The sequence below is a fragment of the Seriola lalandi genome, unplaced genomic scaffold (genome assembly GCF_002814215.2).
Source record: "Seriola lalandi dorsalis isolate HSWRI2012SDOR001 ecotype SW California unplaced genomic scaffold, Sedor1 jcf7180002054881, whole genome shotgun sequence".
Lineage (NCBI taxonomy): Eukaryota > Metazoa > Chordata > Actinopteri > Carangiformes > Carangidae > Seriola > Seriola lalandi.
In genome coordinates, this window is record NW_019525434.1 from 555,425 (window position 1) to 583,253 (window position 27,829).

At 38.4% G+C, this 27,829-nt stretch overlaps 4 protein-coding genes across 4 annotated transcripts in view; all 4 read left to right on the forward strand.

The window, feature by feature from the left end:
* The window catches only part of LOC111671506 (tubulin alpha chain), a 6,579-nt gene extending 951 nt beyond the window's left edge, over window positions 1-5,628 (forward strand). The window contains exons 2-4 of the mRNA XM_023428606.2: window positions 3,188-3,410; window positions 3,747-3,895; window positions 4,327-5,628. Of these exons, the coding sequence (XP_023284374.1) occupies window positions 3,188-3,410; window positions 3,747-3,895; window positions 4,327-5,301 (1,347 nt within the window). The 3' untranslated portion in view covers window positions 5,302-5,628. The remainder of the gene's footprint in view (window positions 1-3,187; window positions 3,411-3,746; window positions 3,896-4,326) is intronic.
* Window positions 5,629-7,117: 1,489 nt separating this feature from the next.
* Window positions 7,118-10,675, forward strand: LOC111671508 (trans-1,2-dihydrobenzene-1,2-diol dehydrogenase-like). The gene is made up of 6 exons (XM_087179946.1): window positions 7,118-7,142; window positions 7,884-7,942; window positions 9,180-9,291; window positions 9,502-9,665; window positions 9,761-10,325; window positions 10,472-10,675. Exons 1-5 carry the CDS (start codon window positions 7,118-7,120, stop codon window positions 10,046-10,048), a joined length of 648 nt encoding a protein of 215 aa, XP_087036072.1. The 3' UTR covers window positions 10,049-10,325; window positions 10,472-10,675.
* Window positions 10,676-14,393: 3,718 nt separating this feature from the next.
* On the forward strand, window positions 14,394-21,037 carry pofut2 (protein O-fucosyltransferase 2). The gene is made up of 9 exons (XM_023428598.2): window positions 14,394-14,730; window positions 15,665-15,918; window positions 16,226-16,370; window positions 16,647-16,757; window positions 17,600-17,666; window positions 17,892-18,017; window positions 18,501-18,681; window positions 18,906-19,029; window positions 19,625-21,037. Exons 1-9 carry the CDS (start codon window positions 14,555-14,557, stop codon window positions 19,776-19,778), a joined length of 1,338 nt encoding a protein of 445 aa, XP_023284366.1. The 5' UTR covers window positions 14,394-14,554; the 3' UTR covers window positions 19,779-21,037.
* A 1,955-nt stretch (window positions 21,038-22,992) lies between these two features.
* Window positions 22,993-27,829, forward strand: part of abca12 (ATP-binding cassette, sub-family A (ABC1), member 12) — a 64,365-nt gene continuing 59,528 nt past the window's right edge. The window contains exons 1-4 of the mRNA XM_023428595.2: window positions 22,993-23,070; window positions 23,280-23,373; window positions 25,325-25,475; window positions 27,664-27,791. Coding sequence (XP_023284363.1) covers window positions 23,005-23,070; window positions 23,280-23,373; window positions 25,325-25,475; window positions 27,664-27,791 — 439 coding nt within the window. The 5' untranslated portion in view covers window positions 22,993-23,004. The remainder of the gene's footprint in view (window positions 23,071-23,279; window positions 23,374-25,324; window positions 25,476-27,663; window positions 27,792-27,829) is intronic.

A 27,829-nucleotide genomic window follows, 5' to 3' on the forward strand; every position in this document is an offset into this window, starting at 1 on the left:
AGGCCCCCCCCACACACACACACACACACACACACATACCCTTTGTGTTGTGTTTGCACAGTGTAGTATAAACACAGCTTGTTAGCGTTGTCAGTACTGCTTATAAAAACCAAATGGTATCATTGTGTACTGAGTGCACTACTACTGTATACCCGCCTTGATCAAATAATCCTGATCCATAATATTTGGTTTTTATATTGTTAGTGTTGAAGTGGGCCGTGACCCTAGTATATGCATGAAAGGAACGGGTAAAAAATAAAAATAGACAAAGGGTCATAAGTGAGTTCTCATGGCTGTCCCACTTCTTTTTTTTTTTCTTCTTCTCCTTAAATAATTGGCATCGTTGTGCTTATACAGTCGGTCTAGTACAATGGGGCACAAGTCAAGTTTAACTTCAGCATAGGTAACCTGTTACTAAATTTAAAAGAGAATCTTACCCTGGGAGCATGAATGCATTCTGCAAATGTCAGAATAGCAAGTCACTTACTGTATATTGTGTGCAAATGTGGATCCAGTCTTATATTGTCTGACCTATAGCTGCCTGTTGTACAAGACTCCAGACTGGAGCAGCACCGCAGGAAAGACCAAGATGTATTCAAAATCAAAAATGTTCATCTTTGACCCACGTGAAATTGTGTGGCATTCTGGACATTACTTTGTTTACAATGTTTATAATTTGTTTAAGGACACTGGAGGAAAGGGGATTTATTGAGTGGACAGAAAACACATTGGGTGCTTGAAAGTGTTAATTTTATGGTAATCTCATGGTAAGATTTGATGTGCTTTCAAGGAGAGGTTGGTTTTGGTCTGAGGTGGCAACAGGAGCAAGGTCAAAGTATCGTCATGACAGTCGTCTGCTTGGGCCCATGAATATCCACAAAAAGAAAAAAAAATTATGCCAATTCATTAGGTACAAAGCTGGCACTCTTGTCTGTAGGTGGCAGGTTTTTTTGGCTGATGGTGGTGCTACAGAAATGCTGAGAGTCTCTTAAAATCAATGAGTCATCCTCAAGGACACGCATCTAAGTCTAGACCAACACACAGTGGCTTCATAAAGAATTCAGACCCTTTCACCTTTTACACCCGTGTTGTAGATTAAATTTTAAATGGATAAAAATGCCATTTTTGCCTATCAATCGACACGCTTTAATGGAGCCCTGAATACGACAGTTCATACACAGGAAGAATGGGATAAACTGCCCAAATCCAAATGTGGAGACTCATAGAGACTTACCCAAGAAGACTAAAAGCTCTGAATACTGGTTGTAAATGAGAGATTTCAGTTTTGATTTTTAATAAATTTGCAAAGAAAAAAAAAAAAAAAAATGTTTTCATTTAGTCATTATGGGTTATTAAGTGTAGATTGATGGGCAAAAATGGCAGATTTATCCATTTACAACTAAATCTATGACACAAAAAGTGAAAGGGTCTGAATACTTTCTGAAGCCACTGTATTATAATGAACTAAATATGTGGTAGTTCGGGTCAGGACAAGATTCCATTCAATTATTATCTATCCCCACCTTGTCATTTTAGTACATTATGTCTATCTTCCTGTCTAGAGGCAGAATGTACTGTGGTGATGGGCTATTTAGGGATTTCTGTTCGCTGACCTGAAAAAGCTTTTAACAAATTGATTGTTCTTTTTCTCTACCTCGTTCACTTTTCCTCTCTCTTGCTCTTTCTCTGCCTGGATCAAGTGTTGTTATGTCTCCTCATAGTTTTTGTCACAAACAAAACAGGAATCTCAAGTCTATGTGTTGGAGCCTCAGACATGCCCACGTTGTTGTGAATTGCAGACACACCCTGACAGGTTTGAGAGAGAGCAAAAGTTTGACAGTTTGAAAGGAGTTTTTGAGTTTAGCCCTGTATTCACTGTGGCGATTTAAAAACAACAATATCTCAGCATTGAAGTAACAAACTTGTTTTGACAGAAACTATCTGAAGCCTGTGCATTTATCATCTTGGGCTTTAACAATGAAGAAATGATTTGCACATTGCAGAGGACTTTCAGCAGAGTGCCAGTCAGTGTTTACTGCTGGGTGTCAGGTTAGCATGTGGAACCTAAAATAGCAGACTGACTGACTGAGCTCTGCTAACCTGGAAACCTAGTCCAGTCTGGTTGGGAGGCGGAGTGCGGCGGGGGTCACCTTTGCTTTGGATAACTTCTGGCTATGAAATGTTGAATACATCTGAAAATCCTTGTTAATCAGTGTGAATTTAGTGAGGTTTAACAGACATTAAATGGATGATGTTCTTCAAACCTTTTCCCTTCACTGACCCCCCCCCCCCCCAGCACCTTCCCTCATCTATCTGATCACTGAGAAGGGGAAAGAGTTGGGGCAAGGGTTAAAAATAGCAGCCTGACATGAACCAAGGTGGAAATCTACCGAATGTGAAAAGTTACTGTTCATTGAAGTGGGATTAAATGATAGGGGGGTTGTTTAACCACGCTTGTTCTTTTAAATTCCTGATCCAAACAAAGATCTTTTAGTCTTGATCCTAAAGGTGATATTTTGATAATTGATCAACACTTTAGAAATAAAATATTCCTCTGGAAATTTGTGAGAAAGTTTTACATTTTGATTTATGATTGATTTAAAATGGATAAAGTCTTTTGACGGATAGTATGATTCTGGGAAATCATTTGAAACTTTTAGAGGGACTACTGTGATACTAGCATTATAGAGAATCTGACTTGAGGAGCTGGTTTGGGCAAAGCCTCCAGTCTTTGTATTTAGGTCAACTTCATAACCTAAATGTTAAATGCTCAGTTGTTCTCTGAACTCGACCTCCATTTTAGTTCATGAGATTTGCTCATAGACGTCACATGAGAACCAGGGACAGCTGCAGCAAAGCTGTTTTGCTTGTTCTTTCAACTTCAGCCTTCATTCTCCTTTAAATGTGTGTGCTTCCACCTAGTGGCAGAGTTCCTAAATTATTTATTTGGATTCTAGCAACTGTGGCTTTGTGTGTGTAAAATTAGATTATATCATATAATATGTTTGTTTGTGAACATCTTGCCATTCATGACAGTCTGTGGTCATAACAGTTTACAGCTCCCTTAACTTACTGGAAAAGAATGACAAACAATTGCTCATAGTATGCAATCCTTTCCCTTCCATGGATAGCACTTTCTCTTTCTTCTTCTGTCCCTTAATCAACCTCTCCTCTTCTTCTCTTCCAGCGTGAATGCATCTCTGTCCACGTAGGCCAGGCTGGCGTCCAGATGGGGAACACCTGCTGGGAGCTCTACTGTCTGGAGCACGGCATCCAGCCGGACGGCCAGATGCCCAGCCACAAGCCGATAGGAGGTCATGACGACTCCTTCACCACCTTCTTCAGTGAAACTGGGGCTGGGAAGTACGTCCCCAGAGCGATCTTTGTTGACCTGGAGCCCACTGTCATTGGTCAGTAGTATTGTGGAATGGAGCTTGTTTTATCAGGAATGAGTGATTGCATGTATCGTAGTGTCACCACTGCAATATGTCGCTTTTAAGTGAAAATGAAAAGAAAATCATCAAAGCTTCCTTTAAAGAGGAAGTTGTCATCTGACCTATTTCAGAAATTCCAAAAGTTTCCTTTTCATATCTTTTACCAAGCAACACAAGCAAGTCTGCATGTTGTACTCACCTAGAGAAGTGAGGTGTCTTAGTGGCCTGGTCAAATGCTGTCTCCACTAATAGCACTTCATATCTCAGATGTGTAAGTTTTTCCAACTCTTGCTTTTGTCTTCAATTTTCCAGATGAGGTGCGCACAGGAACATACCGCCAGCTCTTTCACCCTGAGCAGCTGATCTCAGGAAAGGAAGACGCAGCCAACAACTATGCTCGTGGACACTACACCATTGGCAAGGAGATCATTGACTCTGTCCTGGACAGAATCCGCAAGCTGGTAAGGCACTCTAAGGGTAGCCATCTTGTTTTAATTCACATTTACACATTTTTTCCCCTTTCCATACATTTAATCCCTAATTTCCCTGGATCAGTGCACTGAAAACTTGTATACTTGTTCAGCCAAGCAGGGATCAGCCTGTCAAATCTAACAGTCAGACCTGTGCACAAACTTGAACTCAAGCACCAGTTTATATTCAATGTCTTAAGCAACTTTACACAAAAGCAAGTACAGCTGCCAAGAATGGGTTTGTCTACAGCCTACATTAAAACAAGTGAGCTCTCTAATAAAATATGCTATTATTGTACAAGACACTAGGGTTGTCATAGGTAAATACTGGAAGAACTTAAACATGTTTAGAAATCATATAAAGCTTTCTCAGTATTTATTTTAATGCAAATGTTTGCAATCATTTCTTTTTGTATCTGTAGGCTGATCAGTGCACGGGCCTCCAAGGCTTCCTAGTCTTCCACTCCTTTGGTGGAGGCACCGGCTCTGGTTTCACCTCCCTGCTGATGGAGAGACTCTCCGTTGACTTTGGCAAAAAGTCTAAGCTTGAGTTTGCCATCTACCCAGCTCCCCAGGTTTCTACAGCTGTAGTGGAGCCTTACAACTCCATCCTGACCACCCACACCACCCTGGAGCATTCTGACTGTGCCTTCATGGTAGACAATGAGGCCATCTACGACATCTGCCGCAGAAACCTCGATATTGAACGCCCATCCTACACCAACCTAAATCGCCTGATCAGCCAGATTGTGTCTTCAATCACAGCCTCACTTCGTTTTGACGGAGCCCTGAATGTTGACCTGACAGAGTTCCAGACCAACTTGGTGCCCTACCCTCGTATCCACTTCCCTCTGGCCACCTATGCCCCAGTCATCTCTGCTGAGAAAGCCTACCATGAGCAGCTGTCAGTTGCTGAGATCACCAATGCTTGCTTTGAGCCAGCCAATCAAATGGTGAAGTGTGATCCTCGTCATGGTAAATACATGGCCTGCTGTCTGCTGTATCGCGGTGACGTGGTGCCCAAAGATGTGAATGTAGCCATCGCAGCCATCAAGACCAAGCGCACCATCCAGTTTGTGGACTGGTGCCCCACAGGCTTCAAGGTCGGCATCAACTATCAGCCTCCAACTGTGGTTCCTGGTGGAGACCTGGCCAAGGTGCAGAGGGCCGTGTGCATGCTGAGCAATACCACAGCCATCGCTGAGGCCTGGGCCCGTCTCGACCACAAGTTTGACCTCATGTATGCCAAGAGGGCCTTTGTCCACTGGTATGTTGGGGAGGGCATGGAAGAGGGAGAGTTCTCAGAGGCCAGAGAAGACATGGCTGCCCTGGAGAAGGATTATGAAGAGGTGGGGATCGACTCATTTGAAGAGGATGAAGAAGGAGAGGAATATTAGGCAGGCTTAGCTGTAATTTGCCAATGATATTCAGGGACAAAATTAGTCAGTTATTTATTAAGTAGAAAAAATAGAACATTCTGCATGTTGGTTTGAAATTCAGAAATATTTGATTTTATTTGCCTTTTTTTTTAATGTAAAAATTTACCTTCAACCTAAAGGTCTGAAGTTATTTCTTTGTTGTGCCATGAAAATTCTTACTTTTGACAGCTTTTGTGTCAATTTCTACCCATTTAATTTGTTTTATCAAAACAACAAAACATTGTGCAATAATTTAATTTTCATGTTTGAAAATAGTTTTGTTGCTCAATAAATCTTGCCTGCAAATTTGCTGCTTTCTGTTTATTTTTTGACTGGAGCATTAAAAAGAAACCCGTTTCCATGAAGCATGAAACTTTTTGTAGATATCCAGTCTCACTGTTTTGTACTACATACAGGTAAAATGTCAAGCTAGTGTCAATCCCTCACCAAACTGTTGGAATGTTTAATGTCTGCAGTTTTATAGTTCAGCCACTAGAGTACAGTCAAATCCTGCTTATGGAGCAGCTTTTAACACTTCCACTGAGAAGGAGCTTTTTGGTCTGAAAAATGATTTGAAGCTGCATATGAAATGGTGAAGATCAAAGCTGATTTCTCTCTCTCTTTCTCTTTTATTTGGCACATTAACAGACAAGAAATAGAAAAGGTTTTGCTTTCTAAGTATAAAGATATATGTATTTATAATGCTATAATACTTGTGCGTCACATGAACTCTCGTGGTGAAATCACTTTCACTGTATGCTGGGAAGACCAGACCCCTGTAATCACAAACATTATTGGGAAAATTACTGGTTTTTCACCTTTGGATAACTTCAGAACAGCTCTTTTAACTTAAGTTCATTTTCAGCTCTGATTAATAATAAGTATCCATGGTAATTCCTACATTTGCCTGCGATAAATTATTTGCAAAATACAAGGTTTAGGATATCTGTATTTACCTCAGTTTGAAAATGCAAGGTAGTTGAAGTGGAAAAATGGGCAATTAAATGGGAATTCAAAATGTCTGCAGCAAAAGCACAAGTAATTTGTTTCTCAAGGCAGCAAAAATAGCTCCCATCCCTAAAAGTGCATGAAAAACCACTTTAGCCAGTAAAAGCTATTAGATTTCTTTGGGTTTGGTTTAATGAAAAGTTGACAAATAAGGGTCATTTGGCTGAAATTAAAAAATGTACAAGGTACATTTGTACAATGTACCACGGATCTCTTTAATTCCTCTCTGGTACAGTACAAATGTAAAACGGTCATCAACATACTACATAAGACTGAAATGGGGAGCAAGTGGAGCATTTTTACAAAATATCCACTGGGCAGATCTGTCCTTGACCAGATGTGGAGCTTACATGTCAGCAGCAGAATTGAAGCCTCAAGAAGTTATAATTATTACTAAATCATGCTCTGAGAATCATTCAAAACATCTCTACTATCTGCGATGCAGGTAGAAATGGGATAAATGCCTTTAAAGATCTGAAGAGTGAAATTAATGTTGGCATACTGGATTAATGTCCAGGGACAATGTGATAAACATCCTGCCAAAAGTGTGTTAAGAGGCCACTGGCAACATAGACAAATATCACACGTTTTGGGTGGACAGCTGATGAAAAGGCAGAAGGCCCAAGGTTATACCCATCACAGTGCAGCCCCACAGTTTTGATCTCTTCCATTCCTCTGTGGTTATTCTTCTTAACAAATGTTGACCTCAACATATAGCAGGAACTGACTTCCAATATCATACATAATCCATAACTATAGTGATACGTGTTTTTCATACTTAACACAGATGGCTCCAAAGATCCTGATACATGGTGTGCAGGTGTAGCAGTGTCCCAGTGAGTGAGTCATTTATTAGGAGAGGGGCAACAGACCATTACACCAAAGAGCTATTGACATTATTATTGGCCCTGCAGTGGATGTTGGAGAAGGAAATAAATAACATCATCATTGCATCTGATAGTATACTATAAAAGCATACAATCTGGAAGATCATCGTTTAGGACAGATAATATCAATGACATATTCCTCAAGGTGGAGTGGATATTCTGGCCAAACAAACTCAGAATTCAACAAGTCCTATTCAGCAAAGCTGAAGCCAAGACATTCATCAGGACATATTGTATGCACAGCCAGTATGGCAGGAGTATTGGGATGAGAATGAAACCAGAAGACATGAATACAAATACATGTCGGTGCTGGGAAGATGGATGGCAGGGAAAATATTGGGAGGAAAATATCACCCATGTGAGAATAGGTCATACAGGACTCAACCAGCCATAATATAAAATAGACGGAAGGCAAAATACCATGACTTTTAGAAGAAGAAGAAGAAGACGGAGGAGGAGGAGTAGAAGAAGAAGAAGAAGAAGAAGAAGAAGAAGAAGAAGAAGAAGAAGAAGAAGAAGAAGAAGAAGAAGAAGAAGCAGCAGCAGCAGCAGCAGCAGCAGCAGCAGCAGCAGCAGCAGCAGCAGCAGCAGCAGCAGCAGCAGAAGAAAAAGAAAAAGAACAAACAAGAAGAAGAACATCCGGACGACGACACAGTGGTGGTGCAGGAAGAATTAGTCACGACTTCTCGGTTGCCTTACGGACCCTGACTCCTGAGGATCATGAGGTAACTTGTCTTATGTTTTTTTTCAGTTAATATACTAAATATATAACACACATATCGATTATCAAAACAAACGACCATAAATAGGGGCGTCGAGTGGCGCAGTGGGTTGAGCAGGCCCCATGTGTGGAGGCTACAGTCCTCGCTGCAGCAGGCCCCGGTTCGATTCCCGCATCGGACGGCCCTTTACTGCCTGTCATTCCCCCCATTTCCTGACTCTCTCTCTACTATCCTGTCCAATAAAGGCACAAAAGCCACAAAAAATATATAACAAAACGACCATAACTACGTATAGGACATAGGTGTCAATAACTTACAGCTCACAATTAGAACTCAAGCGCTAAGGAAATACCTAGGCATCTAGATTGATAATAAATGTACTTTTAAAACTCACATAGACAACTTGACTCACAAATGAAGTATGCAACTTGGCTTTCTGTAGAGGAGCGTGTCCCGTCTCCCAGTGAGTAGTAGGAAAAGTATTGTGGAGGTGACGTTTCTCTTTGCACCAGATTATGAAGATGAAAATGTGTATCGTTGCTATTAATATATCTCTTTTATTTATTTTTTTTCTGTACTCAGGTCTCACCTGTAGGCTATATGTGATCTTGATCTCAATGTGACTTCCTGATTAAATAAAGTATTAAAATAATAATTTTGCCACACCCTCATTTCCATCATTGAGGTGCCCTTGAGCAAAGCTCCCAACTACATCAGATTGTGGTTGTACTGGAAGCTATATCTAAATGTATGTAACTGTTTTTAGGCAAGGCCACAATGAGTGAGGTGATGTCTGCCCTAATAAGTAACTTCTGTCTCCAGATGACAGAGAGTTCAGCCCTTAACTACTGCACACCTCCAAACATATCTATGCATGACAGTACTTTCCATACGAGGTGGAGAAAATGTGTGATCAGTGCTTGTAACATTCACTTCCCACAAGTGCAATTAAACCTTGTTGTTTTGGACACCACACCCATTATAACTTTGTTAACATTACTAAGAAGGGAGTATACAGAAATGTGTCCGTACTTCCTGAAATGTGTCAGGTAATGAGTGAAATTATCTTTCACTGTTTACTGTTTTATTCATTTCTTCAATAATGGTTTTAGCTGTGTTTCATTAATTTAAAGAGTTCTGCTCATATTTTTCATTGATATTTAAATTTTGTAATACAAATCATTGTACTTAATTGTACATTGTTAATGTTACATTAACAAAACTGTTTTTTCATCCTTAGATAGTGGCTGTTGCAGCCAGGAACCTGCAGCATGCTGAAGAATTTGCCAAAAAGCACAACATCCCTCGATCATATGGAAGTTATGATGACTTGGCAAAAGATCCAGACATTGGTGGGTTCTTCAGTCAACATGTAGCGTAATGTTTTAGTCTAAAGTGAATTAACAATTTCTACTCAGCTGAAGTGTCTATCGGCCAGTCACTGAATCTCTACCTGCTCCAGGAATGTTTATCTTTAGCGGACTCTGAATTGCAGACTTGGACATAAGTGAAATACTAAATAATGTTTCTAAACACTAGTCTCTCTGTTCCTCTCTCTCTAGATGTGGTATATGTTGGCACCATCCACCCTTACCACCTTAGTACTGGCAAGCTTTTCATAAAGTCTAAAAAGCATGTGTTGATTGAGAAGCCCCTAGCCATGAATTCAAGGGAGGTGCAGGAACTCATCACTGCAGCTCGAGACAACACTGTCTTTCTAATGGAGGTAATATTTAGCATAGAAATATATCCCTTTTCCACCAAAATCACATTTATCATTTACCATTTACCTGTCCAATCCATCCCATGTCTTCCTCCCAGGCAGTTTGGACACGTTTTTTTCCCGCATCCCTGGAGATGAGAAGACTGCTGCACCAAGGAGAGGTAGGTGATGTTCAGATGGTGAGGGCTGAACTGGGGCATCCGTACTCTCATGTCCCCCGCGTGACTGAGAGGAAGCTAGGAGGGGGTGCAGTGTTGACCCTGGGCGTCTACTGTCTGCAGTTAATCTTCATGGTCTTTAATGGCGAGAGGCCTGAGTCCATCCAAGCCACAGGGCAATTCATAGACACAGGTGATTGTCTCAAGGAAGTCAATTTCTTAAAATGATCACTGCAGCAAATAAATACTCATACTCTAATAAAATATCTACTACTTAAAAGCCCTGATACCTATTCTTACATAGAGTCTAGTGGTATTTTATCAAGAAAACTCAAAGACACAGTTTCCAACGAATTCAAATCTCTCTCTATATTGTCCAGGCGTTGATGGGACTACAGTTTTGGTCCTGAAGTTTGCAGGGAACAGACTTGCCATCTGCACTTTTTCCATCACCATGATGCTGACCTCCGATGTGGTTATCATTGGGACCAAAGGCACCATTAAGGTAACAAGGAACACAGCATGCAATAGGAAAGGTAGAAATATCTCTGCACAGAAATACTTAATTGATCAAAAGTCACAGGTATGTTAATATGTTAATGTACAACACTTCATGCGAGGCGAGTTATACCTCACTGATTTCCACATAAGGTACCCCAACCTGTGTGGTGTCCTACAACGTTGGAGGTGAATGGGAAAGAGATGCAATTTCCCCTGCCAGAGCCTGGCATGCCATTAAACAACATTAACAGTACAGGTCTGCGATATGAGGCTGAGGAGGTTCGCCGCTGTCTACTCAAAGGTACAAGATGCACTATAGCATTAAATTAGAACAGCTGCAGCATTTGCAATTGATCCACATTGATCACAAATATGTTATTTAACATTTTAACATTTTCAGTCCTTTTTTTACAGTATATCCAAGTGTGAATGTAATACGTAAGATTTAAATAGCTTCTCCTGACTAATAAACAATTCAGTGACAAAATTTTCAGTGTGAAAAGATATAATTGGATTCTTTGTTAGTATTGTGCTAATAATATAAGATAAGAGGGAAAAGGGCATTGGCTGGAGGTGTAAAAAATACCTTGCACACACATGTGACTTTATCCTGAAATTGGCTCTTGCTTATCATCAGTTGTGATTTCTGGTTTGGCTGTAGGACTAAAGGAGAGTCCAGGGATGCCATGATCTCACTCCAGCCTAATAGTAGAAGTTGTAGATGAGGCCAGAAGACAACTGGGGGTGACATATGACCAGGACAACATCCAGTGATGTGTGAGCAAAATGATGGAATGTGCCCTAGTGAAATCAAACCACATTTTTTGGTGTGTGTGTGTGTGTGTGTGTGTGTGTGTGTGTGTGTGTGTGTGTGTGTGTGTGTGTGTGTGCGCGCATGTGGGTTTGTTTTACCAAAAACTGGGAGCCCACTATATTTGTGAGCTTCTTGGGGACCAAAATTCTAGACCCAACTAGTTTAAAGGGCTGTTTGAGGGTTAAGACTTGGTTTAAAGGTTAGGGTTATTAAGGGTTGGACATTAAGTTGTGAAGGTTAGGGTAAGCGGGTAAGTTGTGTGTGTGTTTGTGTGTAATAACATTAACAGTGGTTGTTGGAGTCAAATATAATGGCTAGTGGGGTAGGCTTAGTGTGTTTGAGACCCATAAATGAGGCAGGAATCCAAGGTTCAAGAATGCAAAAGAATGCATTGCTGTTTAATTTCATTTTCATCTCTTTGGAGATTTCTTTTTGATGTGTGTGGTTTATGTTCTACAAAGAGAGAAAAATTATTACATGAATCAAATCTCAACACAAATGGTGTGCGATAAAGGTAAATCTAATATTAAATAATGAAGCTCACTTACAGAACACACACAACATGACTGAGGTCAAAAAGAAACTTTCAATTAATGTTTTGATTTTTGTTCTTTCATTTTCAGGTATTTTGTATAAACAGTGTTGGTTAATGATTAAATATTGTACCTCTTCAAAAATGTTCATATATATAACATTAAGAAATTGTAAAAAAAAAAAAAAAAAAAAAAAGGTTTTCAGTATTGGTTGCTCAGCAACAGTACAGACACCTTTCATCTTTCCAGAAGTGCGTGACTCTCAGGAAATATAGTGCACAGAGTAGTGCACATGCGAGTGTGATACTCTAACAGTTGTGAGAGCATGTTGGACATTTTAGGTAAACCTTAACACTGTCTAAAACCCACTTTCAAATTTGTGAAACCTTTATTCTATTTGTGAAAATGTAAAAAAAGGGGATTTCACTGCACTTCTGCACACCTAGACCTCCATTATATTTAGATTTGTAAAATGTGGAGTAGATTGCAGCAGAGAGGCTAAAGTTTCTTTAAAACACAGTTTCAGTTTTAAAGGTTAAAGGTCAAGGTCATTGTGACCTCACAAAACATGTTTTTGGCCTCTTGAATGTGATATCTCAAGACCGCCTTGAGAGAATTTCTTCAGATTTGGCACAAACATTTCCTTACACGTTTCCTTACATGATGATGTAGATTTGAATTAAAGTCTTCTCCACTGTAAGTAATGGTAGGAAAATAGTGAATCCTTTTGTTTGTTGAATTTCTAAATCCACATCATTACTTTTGCTGCTTTGAAAATCAAAATCTGCACATTCAATCTCTGTTTCAGCTGAAATTACTGTAATTCAATGACACCCCTCCTCCTACACTGGATTAGTTTGCATGTCAGGAGTATGGTCATGGTCACGCCTGTGAAGTCCCTCTCCTCCTGGGTGGGATGCACATCCTGCAAACCAATCGGTAACACTAACCCTCAGACTGCTGTTGCACTGAGTATGCTGTCACTGACACTTTTCGAAAGCTAGAGGTCGTAGTTGCTTTACCACAAGAGGGAGTAAAACAGCATCAGAGACAGTGTAAAGTCTCAGACTGGAGGTCACTGGCAACAGCCTGGGCTATAGGCTTTATGACCAAATCGCAATGTCCCCCCCTAAGGCCTGAACCCTGAAGCCTCACAGACTTAACTGACGTCACCTGGTACAGTAAGAGATCGAGTGTGAGAGGCTGCAAGAGCTCAAAATGGTATAAAGAGGAATCGGACAGGACTCTGTGACATATCAGTTATTTTGATGACAACAAAACATGTTGCATACAATTCTGGCTTTGGGACTTTTGATATTACATTTGTTACTTCCTCCCTTTTAGTAATGTTGATCTGATAAAAGCATATTTGGAATTTGTCATCATACCATCATAGGACAAATAACTACATACAGTTCTGGCTCTGAATCATCAGTGAACTATGTGCTTATACTTACTGTGGGTTAGGAATGTGGACTTCCGTGTAGTGTTCTTTAAGGTCCCAAAATATCTGCTTGAGAGGCCTCATGCACTTGTTGATTTTATGGCCCTAAGCCCTTACCAAGAACGAGCCTCAAAGTCTATGAGTCCATGAGGCTGGAGAGTAGGATTTTTGTCCGTCCATCCTGCAATATCTCAGTAGGCTAATGCCTTGAGAGAATTTCTTCAAATTTGGAACAAGCATTTACTAGGAATGGAGGATAAACTGATTAGATTTTGGTGCTCTGAGGTCACAGTGAACTCACAAAACATGTTTTAGGATAAACAATAGGATAAAATGGTGAAGAGATGACATTTTATATCTGAATGGTCAAAGGTCAACATCACTGTGACATCATAATGTTGTGCAAAAATACTTCTGGCCATTATTCAATGCTATAACTCAGGAAGAGGAGATTGTGAACATATTTCCTGCAACTTGGCTGTTTGGCAGAGGCATACAACTGCGAGGCGGCATTTTTTATTGTCTGGTATAGACATCACTTTTGTTGCCTGGAAAATCAAATCATACCTTGATTTGCCACAAGTAGATTAAGGGTAATGCTGTAATTTGTCTCCCCCTTATTCAGTGTTTCTAAACAATATATGAAGATTTAATAAACGGTAAACACCATAATGTAGTTAACAACTTAAATGTCCTTATATCTGCTCCACTACATTATAGTGTGTTATAAATCATTTATTACATCTTTACTGTTTATAAGTACTAAATAGAGGGACTTCAAATCATAAATTGTCAAAATAACAATACTTACAACAATATAGCTCAGATGGAGGAGCCATGATGGCCTTATATGACCTATTCTGAGGAGATATGGTAGCATACTATAATAGCAATACAGCTATTACTCGAATTTTATACATTGTACAATGTAGGACATTCATTTCACTCAGCTGAATAGTTCAACAGTTGCACGGGAATTGACTACGTACATTTTTAGTGCACTGATGGATAAAATAAGATGAGTTTAAGATTTATTTTATAATAAAAAATAATATAATAAAAATAATAGTGCCTAATCCTATAGAGACATGTGGAATGTACATTTTTTGTGTTATTGAAATTGTAATAGAAACCTCTTCCACTTAATGCTGTGCTTTCTGTTCTTTAATTTTCAGGTAATTTGTACATTTCTCATAGAGTCTCAAGTGAAAAGGGAAAAGATCTGCTGGGTAGTTGTTTTTACAATTTTCATTTAATTCACTTTTTATGAAATATCTTTAAATATTGAACTCCTTCAACAATTTTCCTATTTGAAATTAATATTAATTCACTAATTATAATGAAGAAATAAAAAAAAGAAAAGAAAAAAAGTTAATTGTTGGTTGCCCGGCAACAATACAGACGCTTCTCACCCTTCCGGAAGTGCGTGGCTCTGAGGAAATATGGCGCATAGAGCAGTGCACATACCAGTGATATTCATTGTTTCAACCTATTCCTTTACCGCATTCTGTTTGTATATTTTGGTTTCTTTTGCACGATTTGAAACAGTAAAGGCTGACAATGTGTTCAGTGCAAGCCACACAACTACTGTACCCGTTGCTGCCGCCAGGGATTTACGGTGAGTTTACACACTCACGTTGCTGTTAGCTAGTTATGCTAACGTAAAATTAGTAACAGTTATTGATTTTTTTCAACTGTAACGGTATGTTTCATTTTTACAGTAACTACAGTTACAGTCTTGTCGTTTTAAGGCTGTATTTCTGTCCCATTTTCCAAACGTGAACGCTTGTGTTAAACCCTGCAATCTTGATGAGACTGAAACGTGTACCTGACTCCATTCTAAAAGTTGTCCATTTAATGAATTCCTCCTTGTAGGAACCACACACCCTTTGCAGATTTATAAACAAACATGATTTTCAAAACACTATTGTGTTGAAGTGAAGTTCAGCGGATATATGGTTCATCAATAGGCACTACATAGAATTACAGTCTCCCCTTTACTGCACAGATGTAGCGTTAACGTTGTTGCTATCTGCAATAAACTTAGAATCGCAGCGAGCAGGGCTGGTTATGTTCTGATACTGATTTAATCGATCAAATCTAATATGGTATTAATGGAGAAATCATGTTGAACAGATGAACAGCATTCCTGTGTGAAAACATAAAGGAATTGGCCGTTAGTTTGGGAATGTGATTTATACGTGTCACATAATGTCAGTACTGAATAAGATTTTGAGGTTTGTTGACATAAGGTGAGTGTGTAAGGTGAGTTACTTACTGATTGTTATACCCGTGCATGGGGCATGTATATCGTAACAAGAATTTGCACTGCATTGCAGCAAAATTGTTCCTACCTTGCTTTTGTTATACAAATGATATTTGACATTTTACATTGGATCAAAAGATGCTTTTCTGCTGAATGTGGCAGATTTGCTGTATTATGAAGACTATCCTTCACACTAGCTCATTTACCAAAGAGCCTGCTGCTGTTGTCTTTTTCCGTCTAGGACTTATTTGAACTCAAGATCTTTTGTCCTCTCTTGGCATCACAGGTATTTGTTGTATGACGTGAACCCCCCGGAGGGTTTCAACCTGCGGAGAGATGTGTATATCCGCATGGCCTCCCTGGTGAAGACTTTGAGGAAGGAAGGGGATGACTGGGTATTGGTGCTTCCTCCATGGGGTCGCCTCTACCACTGGCAGAGCCCCAAAATCCACCAGATCCACATCCCCTGGGGAGAGTTCTTTAGCCTCACCAGCCTGCAGGCCAATGTGCCTGTCATTGAGTACGAGGAATTCATTGCTGGTAAGCTTTTTGTTTTGGTGACCCACGCTAGGGTTGCATTTACTGAAAGATTTATATTTGTCTGATATGTGAACCTATTGAAACCTTATTATCTGCATATGATTTATAAATAAGCTGAACATATTTTAGTGCTTTTATACCTTAATAAATACCAGTGGTTACATTTCACAATGCACAGACACCACTTTCTAATCAGCTGTTAAAACAGTGCCCCTTCACAGTCTAGGTTTATTGGGTTTGTTAAAGCCAATCAATCAGTCAGTGTGTTTTATTCTTCTCTTTATTATTCCTCTCTATTCCACCTTAGAGAATGGAGGCCCATTCATAGACCAGGTTCTTGTACTGCAAAACTACGCTGAGGGATGGACTGATGGAAAATGGGAAGAAAAAGTTGATGAACGGTCATGCATTGAGAAGTTGATGTACTCCAAAGATAAACAGGGCTACTACAGGTAACCTCCTTTTCTGTCATGACTTCTTTTGGAAACATACACAAAAAAGCTGTTTATTGTTTTACATGAAACAGATTCATTACACTTTGGTGCCAAAGAAATTGAATTGTAACTGCAGTAGAATAACTGAATAGACCTTCTTCAGACAGTGATTGAACACATTCGTAGTTATTCTTTATTAATTACATCTACGTCTTCCTTCCTGCTCGCACATCTCTCTCCTCTCCATCCATCATCAACTGTCTCATTTATCTTGTCTGTCTGTGTTTTTCCAAGGGGCTGGTTTTGGGGCTATGAGGAAACAAGAGCTCGAAATGTAAGATGTATATCAGCCCAAGGTCATGCCTCTATCATGGCCCCAGTTCTTCAGAAAAACATCACAGTGACGTGAGTCTACAGAGCAACATGTTTACATTAAATGCAGACTAATCACATACATGCACTGGGTCTTGACAACAAGCAACTAGCAACAATGTCTGGTAAAGTGTGTCTGTGGCAGATAAATCAATATTATTATTTTTGAATTATGTGGTGGTATTCAGATTATGATTTGACCCAGCACTCAATTCTTGAAATGGTTTACCAGACTTTTACAGTTGATCATAAAGATAAAATTTCAGACACTATGCATATGCAATCACTCAAAATTAGTGGACTCACAAATCTGGATTGTTTGATAGTAATTATGAAATATCCTGCCAGTATATTGTGCCGTAATTTTCTATCAAATCTCTGAATACTATGTTTGCGTATCTTTTTGAAAATTGAGTAAGTTTTAATAAATTCAGTTTTGCTGTGTCCCTGAGATGCTAAAGGTAGCAAGAGATCTCAAAATGTTCTACAGTTAATTTTACCAATGTTATGAAAGTGAGTGTCATGAAGTTACTATCCAGACATAAAATGGATCATATGTTTCCAAAATAATCAGTCTCTAGTTAAAGCAGCCTAAGCATTAAGTATAAAATCCTCTGTAAAACAGCTATGTCTTTGATCTCGCTGTTTATGAAAAAGCTGAAAGATGATCTGACTTCATTGTTATTTAAGTGTGGTATAGCTTAGTTTGTCCTCTCAGATCTCTGTGACATTGACAGGAAGAAACTTGTGTGTGTGTCTGTGTGTGTGTGTGTCTGTGTGTGTGTGTGTCTGTGTGTGTGTGTGTCTGTGTGTGTGTGTGTGTGTGTGTGTGTGTGTGTGTGTGTGTGTGCGCGCGCGCTGCTGCTATTTTTCAGATCAGTAATGCTTGACCGAGCTGAGACACTCCTTCATGACCACTATGCTGGGAAGGATTACTGGGATGTAAGTCAAGTAATTGGCTATTGTCATACCTGTGTTAGAAATACTGGTGTCAGGTGTTGTGTGACACTCCTGATGCAGTATTAACCTGTTACATTGCTGTGTCCTCACATAAAATAACGTACATGTGAAAGTGGATTTTTGTACTTTTAAGCCAAGGGTTTAAGGAACACCATCTTGTCTTTAAACTGATGTAGGGATCTCTACAATTGTCTGTGTTTCATTCAGACCCGCCGCAGCATGGTCTTTGCTAAGCACCTGCGACTCATAGGAGATGACTTCAGAGCAAAGTACCTGAACTCTACAGATGACAGAGACCACACCATTTACAGTGAGGATTGGACTCGTATGAAAGTGAGCCAGTGTGTCTGACTATGGTGTGATTATATGGTTGTGCTGATGCTTCCATTTACTATGTGTTTACCATATACTGTAGGTGCTCTACTATTAGCTATAACTGCATTAGCATCATTAATTGAATTCTGGCTTTTATTTGACAATTTGCATTTTTTAAGATGATCATTTCAATCAGTCATTAAAATCTTTTCACATCAAATATGTATATTAGTATAACTATTAGTATAACCATTGTGGTTTACAGCATCTTAGAATTACATCTTCACAAACCCCCCACAATCATTACAAAGTATTGTAAGAGCATTTCCATCAAACTCTTTTTGAGTTTGTGTCTGCATTTGTTGATTTTTTTTCCAATTTCAGTGATTGACATTGTGATCACTAAACAACTATTCATTTCAGCATTTTGATTATCAAGTCTCAAGTGTTAATTTTCAAAGAATAATTGAACAGTGTTTTGCCTTTTCTCTGTTTCTTCAGGCCAAGCTGGGCTCAGCTAAAGGTGGTCCATATCTAGGGGTCCACCTGCGCAGAAAGGACTTTATCTGGGGTCACAGAGAGGATGTACCCAGCCTTAAGGGGGCAGTCAAAAAAATTCGCAGCTTGATGAAGAAGCACAAACTTGACAAAGTGTTTATTGCAACAGATGCAGATGAGGAAGGTAACTAGTCTTTTTTGTTTAATAGGAAAAAAATACATTGTGGTCTCAAACCATTTCAAATGGAATTGACACAATAAGATAAAAATCTGTGTATTATAATGATATTAATAATTACAATGATAATGACCTAGTATTAGTAACCATTCTAGTAAGTGGTAGTAACATATCAAAAAATCATAGTCACTATAAATGCTTTCATAATCCTTTGTTATGCAATCTTGTAGAATTGAAGGAGCTGAAAAAGCTGCTGCCAGACATGGTGCGGTTTGAACCATCAACAGAGGACCTGGAGCTCTTTAAAGATGGAGGAGTGGCCATCATTGACCAGTGGATATGTGCTCATGCAAGGTAAATTAGTTTTCATGGTTTTGTTTCATGCATTCATTACATGATGGTTAGTATAGCAGTTTATTAGTCAGCTTAATGGTATGAGACAAACTGACACATTTTTATGAGCTCATGACTATTTTTTAATTACAAATTCTTATATTTTTAAGAATATAAACAAAAGAAAATGACGCCACATAAGTATGAAGTCACATTCAGACATCATGGACACAGTACATCATACACACTGCTTAAATACATTTTTGATTAAAGGTGCCCTGTGGAGTTTTCTGGTAAACAGCAGGTCAAAGTAATTTGTCTGGTACTTTAGTTTACAACCAAATACCTGCATGACTATTGATATTCCCATCAGCTTCACAAGCTGCATAGCTGTAGACTCTTCTAGCATTATCATATTAGAGTTTATTAATTATAATAATGTATAATATAATGAGATATGTAATCCATCCGAGGACCTGCCCATGGAATATTTCGACTTGAAAAACTAGTTAGTATGACAGTGCATGTTACTGTCACTGTGTTATGTGCTCATGTAATTTTCCAGGGCAGTGTACTATTTTTATACACCTATTAATTATTTTATTTCTATTTTCAGAGTGTTCATAGGAACATCTGTGTCCACCTTCTCTTTCCGGATTCATGAAGAGAGGGAGATCCTGGGTTTTGACCCCAAAACTACGTACAGTCGTTTCTGTGGAGACACTGAGAAAGAATGCGAACAGCCCACACACTGGAAAATTGTTTATTGATGTGACCTCTGACTTACCTGTCACACACAAGTGCCAAAAAGCAGTGTTAAAAGTGACATTTATTTGTATGGAATATAATAGGAAGATACTATAGCTGTTTTGTGGTGTATTTTTTATGGTTTCAGAGTTGTGCAATCAGGTCTGCAATGACCACTGTGACTGAACCTTAAGCTCAAAAGGCCATGACTAGCTGCCAAACATGAATTACTGTAATATTAAACCATGAAATCTTCATATATATTTTTTTTGTTCTATGTTGAATGTGGTTTCTTTCATGACACCTTGGTGTTACTAATATTAGTACAACTGGTGTCTTAAAATGACAGCAGCAGGCGCTGTTGTGTGGGAGCATTCTCTGTTTAACATTTCATGAGATTGAAATGATAAGGTTTAGTGCTGATGTTGATCATCTAAACTTTATTATATTTTGAAGAATATAGTGAATTACACCACATACGTATGAAGTATCATGATTATAGTACATAGCACATTGCTTTAATACATTTTTCATTGGAAGTGCACAGTCCATTGTTTGTTTGTGCATTACTGCCACTGTCTGTTCATCAGTGGCCAACCACTGATAAGTGGCTTAGCATTAAAACTGCCGGAGATGAATATGCCAGGCATATGCATCCTTTTGCCTTTGTACACGGTCCAAACAAAAAGCGGATCCAATGACAAAAACACTGCATCAAAGCACTAGTAGTGGTTAAAAACCCCACAGAGCACCTTTACAATAGAAGACCACACCAAACTTAATGATCAGCTCAGGATTTGTTGAATAGAGGTGCATTTCCCATCTCCTATCACTGTATTTCAGTATTTGTGTGGAATAACTTTCCTCCCTTATTTCATATATTTGTACAGTGCCAGTATTAACATTTGTTTCATGAGATTGTGTAACAGTATTACAGATATTGAAAAAGAAGGAAAATATGACTGAAAAACATGTATTTAAAATTTAGTAATGCCTAATTCTTTCCATCTTTTCATTTCAAGCCATGGACTGTACCATTATAGTATTATTACTAATTATGGTTCTGGTGAAAGGTATTGACTTACACAAAGGAGCCACTGTGTCCTGCCAATACTAGTCAGCCATCAGACTATCACACAACACACCCTTTTTTAATTCCTGATGAGGCACCTGTTTTGAAAAAAAAAATGTCTGGTATGCGTGTGGTCACATGCCATTTTGTACAGTACCTGCGTGATTTCGATTTTGTGTCAAATAAAAACAATTTTAGGCAGAGTTTCAACATGGGATAAAACAGATGAGTGAAGGTTTGTTTGTGTTGTTTATGTTCTTGTAGGTGTGCTAACACCATCATCACCACATTTACACACTCTTAAATGCACATCTTAACCAGATTAAGTCATCAGGTGAAATGTAAAAATTTTGTAAATAATATTATGTGATGGTTGTAATATTAAGTCTTGGTTGGGGCAAAATTGCATTTGAAAATACTGCTACATAGTAAGGATTTCAGAGCCATTTTGGACTCTGAGCCAATGAAAAGTGCTTCTGTGTCATGCTTACCAATACCAGACACTTTTTTTTTCACACATCATCAAGATGGAGAAACCAGTTTGACTACCTTGAAGATTCTAAATGCTTCCTGTTTAACAAGTCAGTAGTCTCAAATGTCAAATGTGTGCTCTAAGTGAAAAACACTGTCTCCGGCCTCCAGCACATCAAGCTTTAATAACATGATTTTTTTCAGTCTTATATGGTTGAAATCTTGAACATTTGCCTGCTCTGAATCGCATTATTTTTCAGTCAGTAGCCTGTAACTTGGGTTTCATTTCTCAACATACTGTAGTCACATGTATGTGGCGTCTAGAGAGTTCATGGCATTGTTTTTCCTCTTCCCTTGGGAGCCCCCACATGATACCTATGTGACTTTTCCCATTGGAGACCCACTATTCACCAACAACACCTTACAAACTTGTGTAATTGAGCGTGTAATTTGGTGCTTGGTCTTACCTTATCACCTCTAAATCCACGTTCTCCCTTGTAGAACAGTAATGTAAAATGTTTTGTAACCTTGCAGCCTGTAGTCTTAATTACAGATTTTATCCAAGTTACCAAACGTTGCCCTGAATAACAACTATAGCTTTTAAAAATGAATAAGGAGGACTCAGAGGCTTATCATTTCATGAAATTCCTAAGGACAACAAAAAACATCAAGGGTGACCTTCATATAGTGGGTTATCATTTAATTAAAATTAAAATTAAAAGTTATTTGGATTTGATTAAAATAGTTTCATATATATTTTAATAATTAGGCACTTCAAGGGCCCTCCAGCCACATTCAGTGCAGTTACATGTGCAGTCATGTGCTTCTCCTTTGTTCTGGTACACGCCCTTTCACAGATTTACCCTGTCACACACAGGTGGAGCTACCCACATAAGCAGGAGGCGACGTTAGAGACAGGTGAAAGTTGTTGTTACATTCAACCTTTGCAGTTACTGCGGCGTCACTGAAGGAGAGTTTTTCAGTTTCTGTGTTTGAGTGTGAATTTCTTCTGTTTTACTCCCATAACCGACTGATGGAAAGGTCATCCTGCTAGGGGCCACCTAGCGACATGTCCTTCATAAGTCAGATAACAAATCATTTGACCATTTAAGAGGACAGACGCAGCCAGGTAGGTCCAGTGGTTTATTGCAACATTATTAATGTATTATTAAGAGGAAATGTGGTGGAGCTACTCAGAAAAAATTTCAATGAGTTTCATCACAAATTGAGTCATTCTTCTTTCATTCAGATATAACATAATGCATGTGCACAGATTAGTCAACTACAATGATTGTCAGTAACAGTTTGATTTAAAAAAATAAAATGTGTTGTGAAACGCCAGACTACTGTAAATGTAAAAACCCCTATACACAAAGTCTACTTAGAAGCTGTTCTGGGGCTTTGGATTATTTCACACAATCTTCATCAGCAGAGAGCGTTTCGCAGTTTTCACAGAACTGTAGATTAATTGTAAAGTTACATTCCTCTCAGCAGTTTAAGAACTTGTCCATGTTGTCTTAAAAAAAATGAACCTCAAATCTTAATTATATGTATACTTTATGCAATTAAACCATGCTGATACATGGACCTGAAATAAATTCCACCTACGTGTGTGGTCATTAAAAAAAACTTTTATTTGCATCAACTATTTGTCAGTGAACTGATTTTTTTTATATAATGTGTCTTCACTCCAGCCTCCTCTACCGATGGCGTTCTTCCAACAGCTGCGACTTCTTCTCTGGAAGAACGGGTTGCAAGTTATCAGACAGCCGGTGAGTGACTTTCAAATGCAGCTATATGGAGCTACTTTTTTATTTTCGTGTGAGCACACGGATCTGTATTTAATGTCAGCTTTACTAATACCCAGGACAGATTATGCGGAAGATGTGGTATAAATAAATGACAGCGTTTTTACAGACTGAATACTAGAATGAATGAACTCTTCATGAACTGATTATCGGTGTTTTATGATATGTTGTAGGCATGGTCTCTGACTCTCATCGCCTGGCCTCTGGTCATCTTCATCATCATAGCCGTGACCCGCAACCAGTTTCCTCCAGTGGTAAAAGATACATGTAAGTGTAAAAGTGAATTGAAACGTGCTTTGACGCAAGTTTGTGTGTAGTTAATGATATGTTTTTCAATGGCTGTTCATCACAAATACACTTCTTTGCAAAGACAAGTCTTGATATTAATTGCAAACAGGATAATGCTAATAACCCTGGCACTACCAAACATAAACCCTTTATAAAGGCAAATATAACACAATAAAAAAAACACAATGAAAACACTTTTTATAAATATTAAACTTATGTCCTATAGACTCTATATAGAGTATTTTCAAAGTATTACGGTACAACAGATCTTTAAATGATTCTGACATTATATTAAGTTTCATAAAGACTAGAACTAGAATAGGATCCAGTTCGCCTTCACACAAAGTTGACTCAACATGGAGCACAGTTATACACTACTCGAAGTAAATAAAAAGAACTCAACTCCAACAAAAACAGTCCTTTGTATTTGGGGGGAGGGGACGGGGTGGTGAACCAGAACTTCATTCTGGTTTAAACTGTAACCAATTAACCCTCCCACTTTTGTTTGTTCAGTCTTTCTTGATGGATCACATTCAATGGATGCAGGGATTCACATGTAATTTGATAACCCCAATGTGCACTAGTATAGAAAGAATCCTACTAAGCTGAACAATACAACCTTCCCTCCACAGTTAAGTGCTTCATATGCATGCTGGAAACAGGCGCACCATTGGACCACACCCACAAACAGGCAACAAAAGCATCTTCAGTATCTGATCAGACTGAATGTGTGACACTAGAATCATGTTGTATAAAGGTGGAAAATACTCTGCAGTCTAAAGTAATCTCAAACTGTTTACTTATGTACGGACTGCTGTTTCTCACAGAGTTACTTAGTGCCATTAAATCATTCCCCGTGATAGTAGAATTATATTATATGATGTGCATTATACAATAGAAGTGTATAACTATAACAATTTTTTTCCTTAAGATGACTCCTGTTGTATTTGGAGACATGTGCTTTAGTGTATATGTTTGTTTTTTGCCATTGTTGAACATTAGTAATGCTCTTAAATGCTGAAATGTAACATTTGCATCTTGCTAGATTGTATTGCCTCCCATGTTTTCATCTTAAATGATTCATTACAAAGCCGTTCCAATTATTGGTTTTGTGCATGGATACAAAGCTGTTCCGTTTCTTGACAGTTTGGCAGTTTAAATACTGACCGTTTAACGCTCATGAGTCAGTGTTGTGCAGTCTCACGCTGTGTAAACTGCACATTTATTCTACACAAGTGGCTGTGCAAGTGTGGATGTTAGCTGTGAGGTCTGATGTAATTCAGCTCTTCAGAGTTAGTTTATGTGACATAGGTTTCACAATGTCTCCCATGAGCGCCATGACAAAGCTTAATGAAATACTGTTTGCCAGGCTATTATTCTCGTTCAGAGGAATCTGTTATGCCAAGTAGAAACATTGCTTACTGAGATAATATTGACAGAAATACCAGAGAGGCACTGTACTATGTAGTCAGTCTGGTCACAGTGGCTTGACTGCAACTTGCTTGACTACAACCTGATCTTGTGTTTTATGTCTCATATTCTTTTATTCTGAACTTAAGCAATAGCAGAGATTATTTGCTGACGAAAGATGGTATAAGTTACCCTCTGGTAGTGATAAGGGGATTAGCGCAGGCTCCTGATGCTGCGGTCAGAGATATCCCTATTTAGTCAACAACTTGTCAAAAAAGAAATGAACAAATTGGGCCAATTCATAGAGACATTTTGAAAAAAACACACAGCACTAAAAAAGTTAAACCATCCACAACAGAATTCAACTTTTTCATGTTTTTCTGATGCATCTTTTTCCTCTTAAACTTCTCTGTAATGATGTTTTAATGATGTCTACTACTGGATTTTGAAATAATTCTTAGTGGACCTGATATTTTCAAGCATTCTCATAACAGGATCAACTTTGTCATGTCTCCTCCAGGTTACGTGGCACCCCGAAACCTACCCAGCACAGGCTTCTTCCCTTTCCTGCAGACCCTCATGTGTAATGCAGACAGCAACTGTCATAACAAATCACGCCTGGTGGACCAGGCTGCATCTAAAGCTACTCAGAAATCTTCAGGACGTGCAAGGTAACCCCATTCATCAACACAGATCGTATATTATCTGTTATCTGTATAAATGTATTTATTTATATTATTATTGTAGTGACCATTTCTCCATAAAAAAAAACAAATTAAACTTTAATCCAAACCTAATCAAAAGGCCACTGATGCACCATAGCGATGTGGTTTAACGCAGGCAAAGGAAGATGAATGTCCGTTCCAATCTTGCAGTTTTATGTGGATTTATTGCAACAAAAGAAAATAAACAAAAGAACAAACAAAAACCATGGCTGCTGCTGCCTCTCTTTGCACTGGTAAAAAACCATTGGCCCACCCAGGTGCATGCTGGTCCTCAGTGTGTCTACCTACTCAAATAACCCCAAGTGCCCAGTGTTAACCAATTACCAAAAGATAAACAAAAATACTAATTATACAAATCTAAATATGCTAAACAAATAACTAACAAACAAAAATATTATCAAAAATCTAATAAAGCAAACAAGTTAATCAAACAAACAAAGTTGCTCATAATTAGTCAATTAAATTTACAACTAAAACTAAACTTAACAAAACTAACAAATAGCTCCAACAATTATATTATATATTATTTATTGAAGCTATAATTTCAGTTAGAATCACTACATCTGTATTGCCTCATGAAACGTCCACATTTTAAACATACTGTGCGTATATAAAAGGTGTTCAGGAGACCCTTGAGTCACAAAGGAGGGACACACCTCAACATAGCAACATCACATGAGATGATTAGTCAGTGTGTTTATGGAAATGTACTAACAATAGGCATCCCCCTGTCGACGAAGGGAAGACTTTTCTTAACCCGTGCCTAATCATAAGCCACCACAATTTTATGAAGCCATGTTCATCCATTTTTGAGTCAGAAAAAGATCTTGTCTGTTTTGTTGTAGTTGAAGTGTTAAAACCCAGCTTCAGTTACTGGAAATGTTTTTTCTTTTTTCTTTTGTTACTATTGTCTGGAGGCAGGTGGTTGATACAAAAACCTGTTTGTGCAACCCTCAGCCTACTGAAGAATGATGGTTTGCGCAAATCTCAGGCACAGCTAATTTTAGTAAAGCTTTTGTTTAATTTTAAAGAGCCAAAGCCCTGCCTCCTTTTTATCTGACCTCTGCTCCACTAGCTTTTGTAACTCAATGGGTTTTTTCTCAAAGAGTGTTTTTGTTCCGAGGTCTTTATTCCAGTAAGTAAATATGTATTTAAAACTGTAGTGGATAGGGAAATTAAAGCAATTTGTCATTTTAACCAAGAAAAGCAAACACGAAAAAACAAAACAAATCAGCAAATGCTGGTGAAAACAGTTATTAGATTAGATTAGATTAGATTCAACTTTTGTCAGCTTTTAAAAAATATGGATGAGACCCTTTTTTAAATTACATACGTATGACTGTCCGATTATACACTCTTACTGGCGGGTTGTAGTGGAGAAAATTAATTCAATAGTAGGCTTTGAGATTAATAATGATTTTTGCACAATTTATCTTGGTAATATTTCCCCCACAATCAGTGCTACTGATAAATATTTGATTAAAATAATGTTGGTAGCCAGTAAAAAAGCTATTAGAAGTAGATGGCTAAGAGTCCCCATCTAAAGAGGAGTTGATTGCAATTGTGAAAGAAATATAGGACATGGAAAAACTGACTTTTTCCTTGAACTTGTGCATGGACAAATTCACTATGTTCTGGAGGAAATTGACAGCTCATCTTGAATAAGTGACACTTACAACATGAGGCAGTTAATAACAACTAATAATGTGCTCTGTTTCATTTTCCTTTTTTTTCTTTCTTTTTTGCCTGAGTACAGTGCCCCCTACTGTCCTATTTGATGTGCTCTCTCAGTGTTGTTGGGCACTAGTGTGAGAATGTTTCTGTCCTGTTTTGATATGAAGGATAGACTATGGACAAATGGATCAAATATGACTGAAATATCTCTAAACCCTGGACCTACCTCTTGAAATGTACACATTGTTACTATGACTCCTCTCTCCCTCTGCGTAGGTGTATTTTTCCATCTGTGCCTTTTCTGTCTTGTTCCTTTTCTTGTTCTTTTCCTTTCTTTCGCTCTTTCTAAGTATACTGAAAAATGACTTCATAAAAATAAAGTTTAAAAGAAGAAGAAAAAAAAAAAATTACATACGTATGGTAGAGAGTCTTAATAACCTTATCTGACTCTGTATGCCAGGTCGACCCTCCTGAATGGTTCACCGCTGGCAAACCTGGCTAAAGGGGGAGATTTTTTCAACTTTGCTTTCTCCAAAGACCGTAGAGATGATCCTGCAGCACTGATTGAGGTCTTGAACAGGATTTTGGGTATGTTATCCCGCTTCACAGACCCTTCTTTCTTTGTA

Bases quoted from the DNA above. Each gene is read 5' to 3' on its own strand.
- LOC111671508 (XM_087179946.1), top strand. From the start codon at position 7,118: ATGGCTCCAAAGATCCTGATACATG. The intron at 7,143-7,883 runs GTGTGCAGGTGT...GTGGTGGTGCAG, and splicing joins TCCAAAGATCCTGATACATG to GAAGAATTAGTCACGACTTC. The intron at 7,943-9,179 runs GTAACTTGTCTT...TTTCATCCTTAG, and splicing joins TGACTCCTGAGGATCATGAG to ATAGTGGCTGTTGCAGCCAG.
- pofut2 (XM_023428598.2), top strand. From the start codon at position 14,555: ATGGCGCATAGAGCAGTGCACATACCAGTGATATTCATTGTTTCAACC. The intron at 17,667-17,891 runs GTAAGTCAAGTA...TGTTTCATTCAG, and splicing joins CTGGGAAGGATTACTGGGAT to ACCCGCCGCAGCATGGTCTT. The intron at 18,682-18,905 runs GTAACTAGTCTT...GCAATCTTGTAG, and splicing joins AACAGATGCAGATGAGGAAG to AATTGAAGGAGCTGAAAAAG.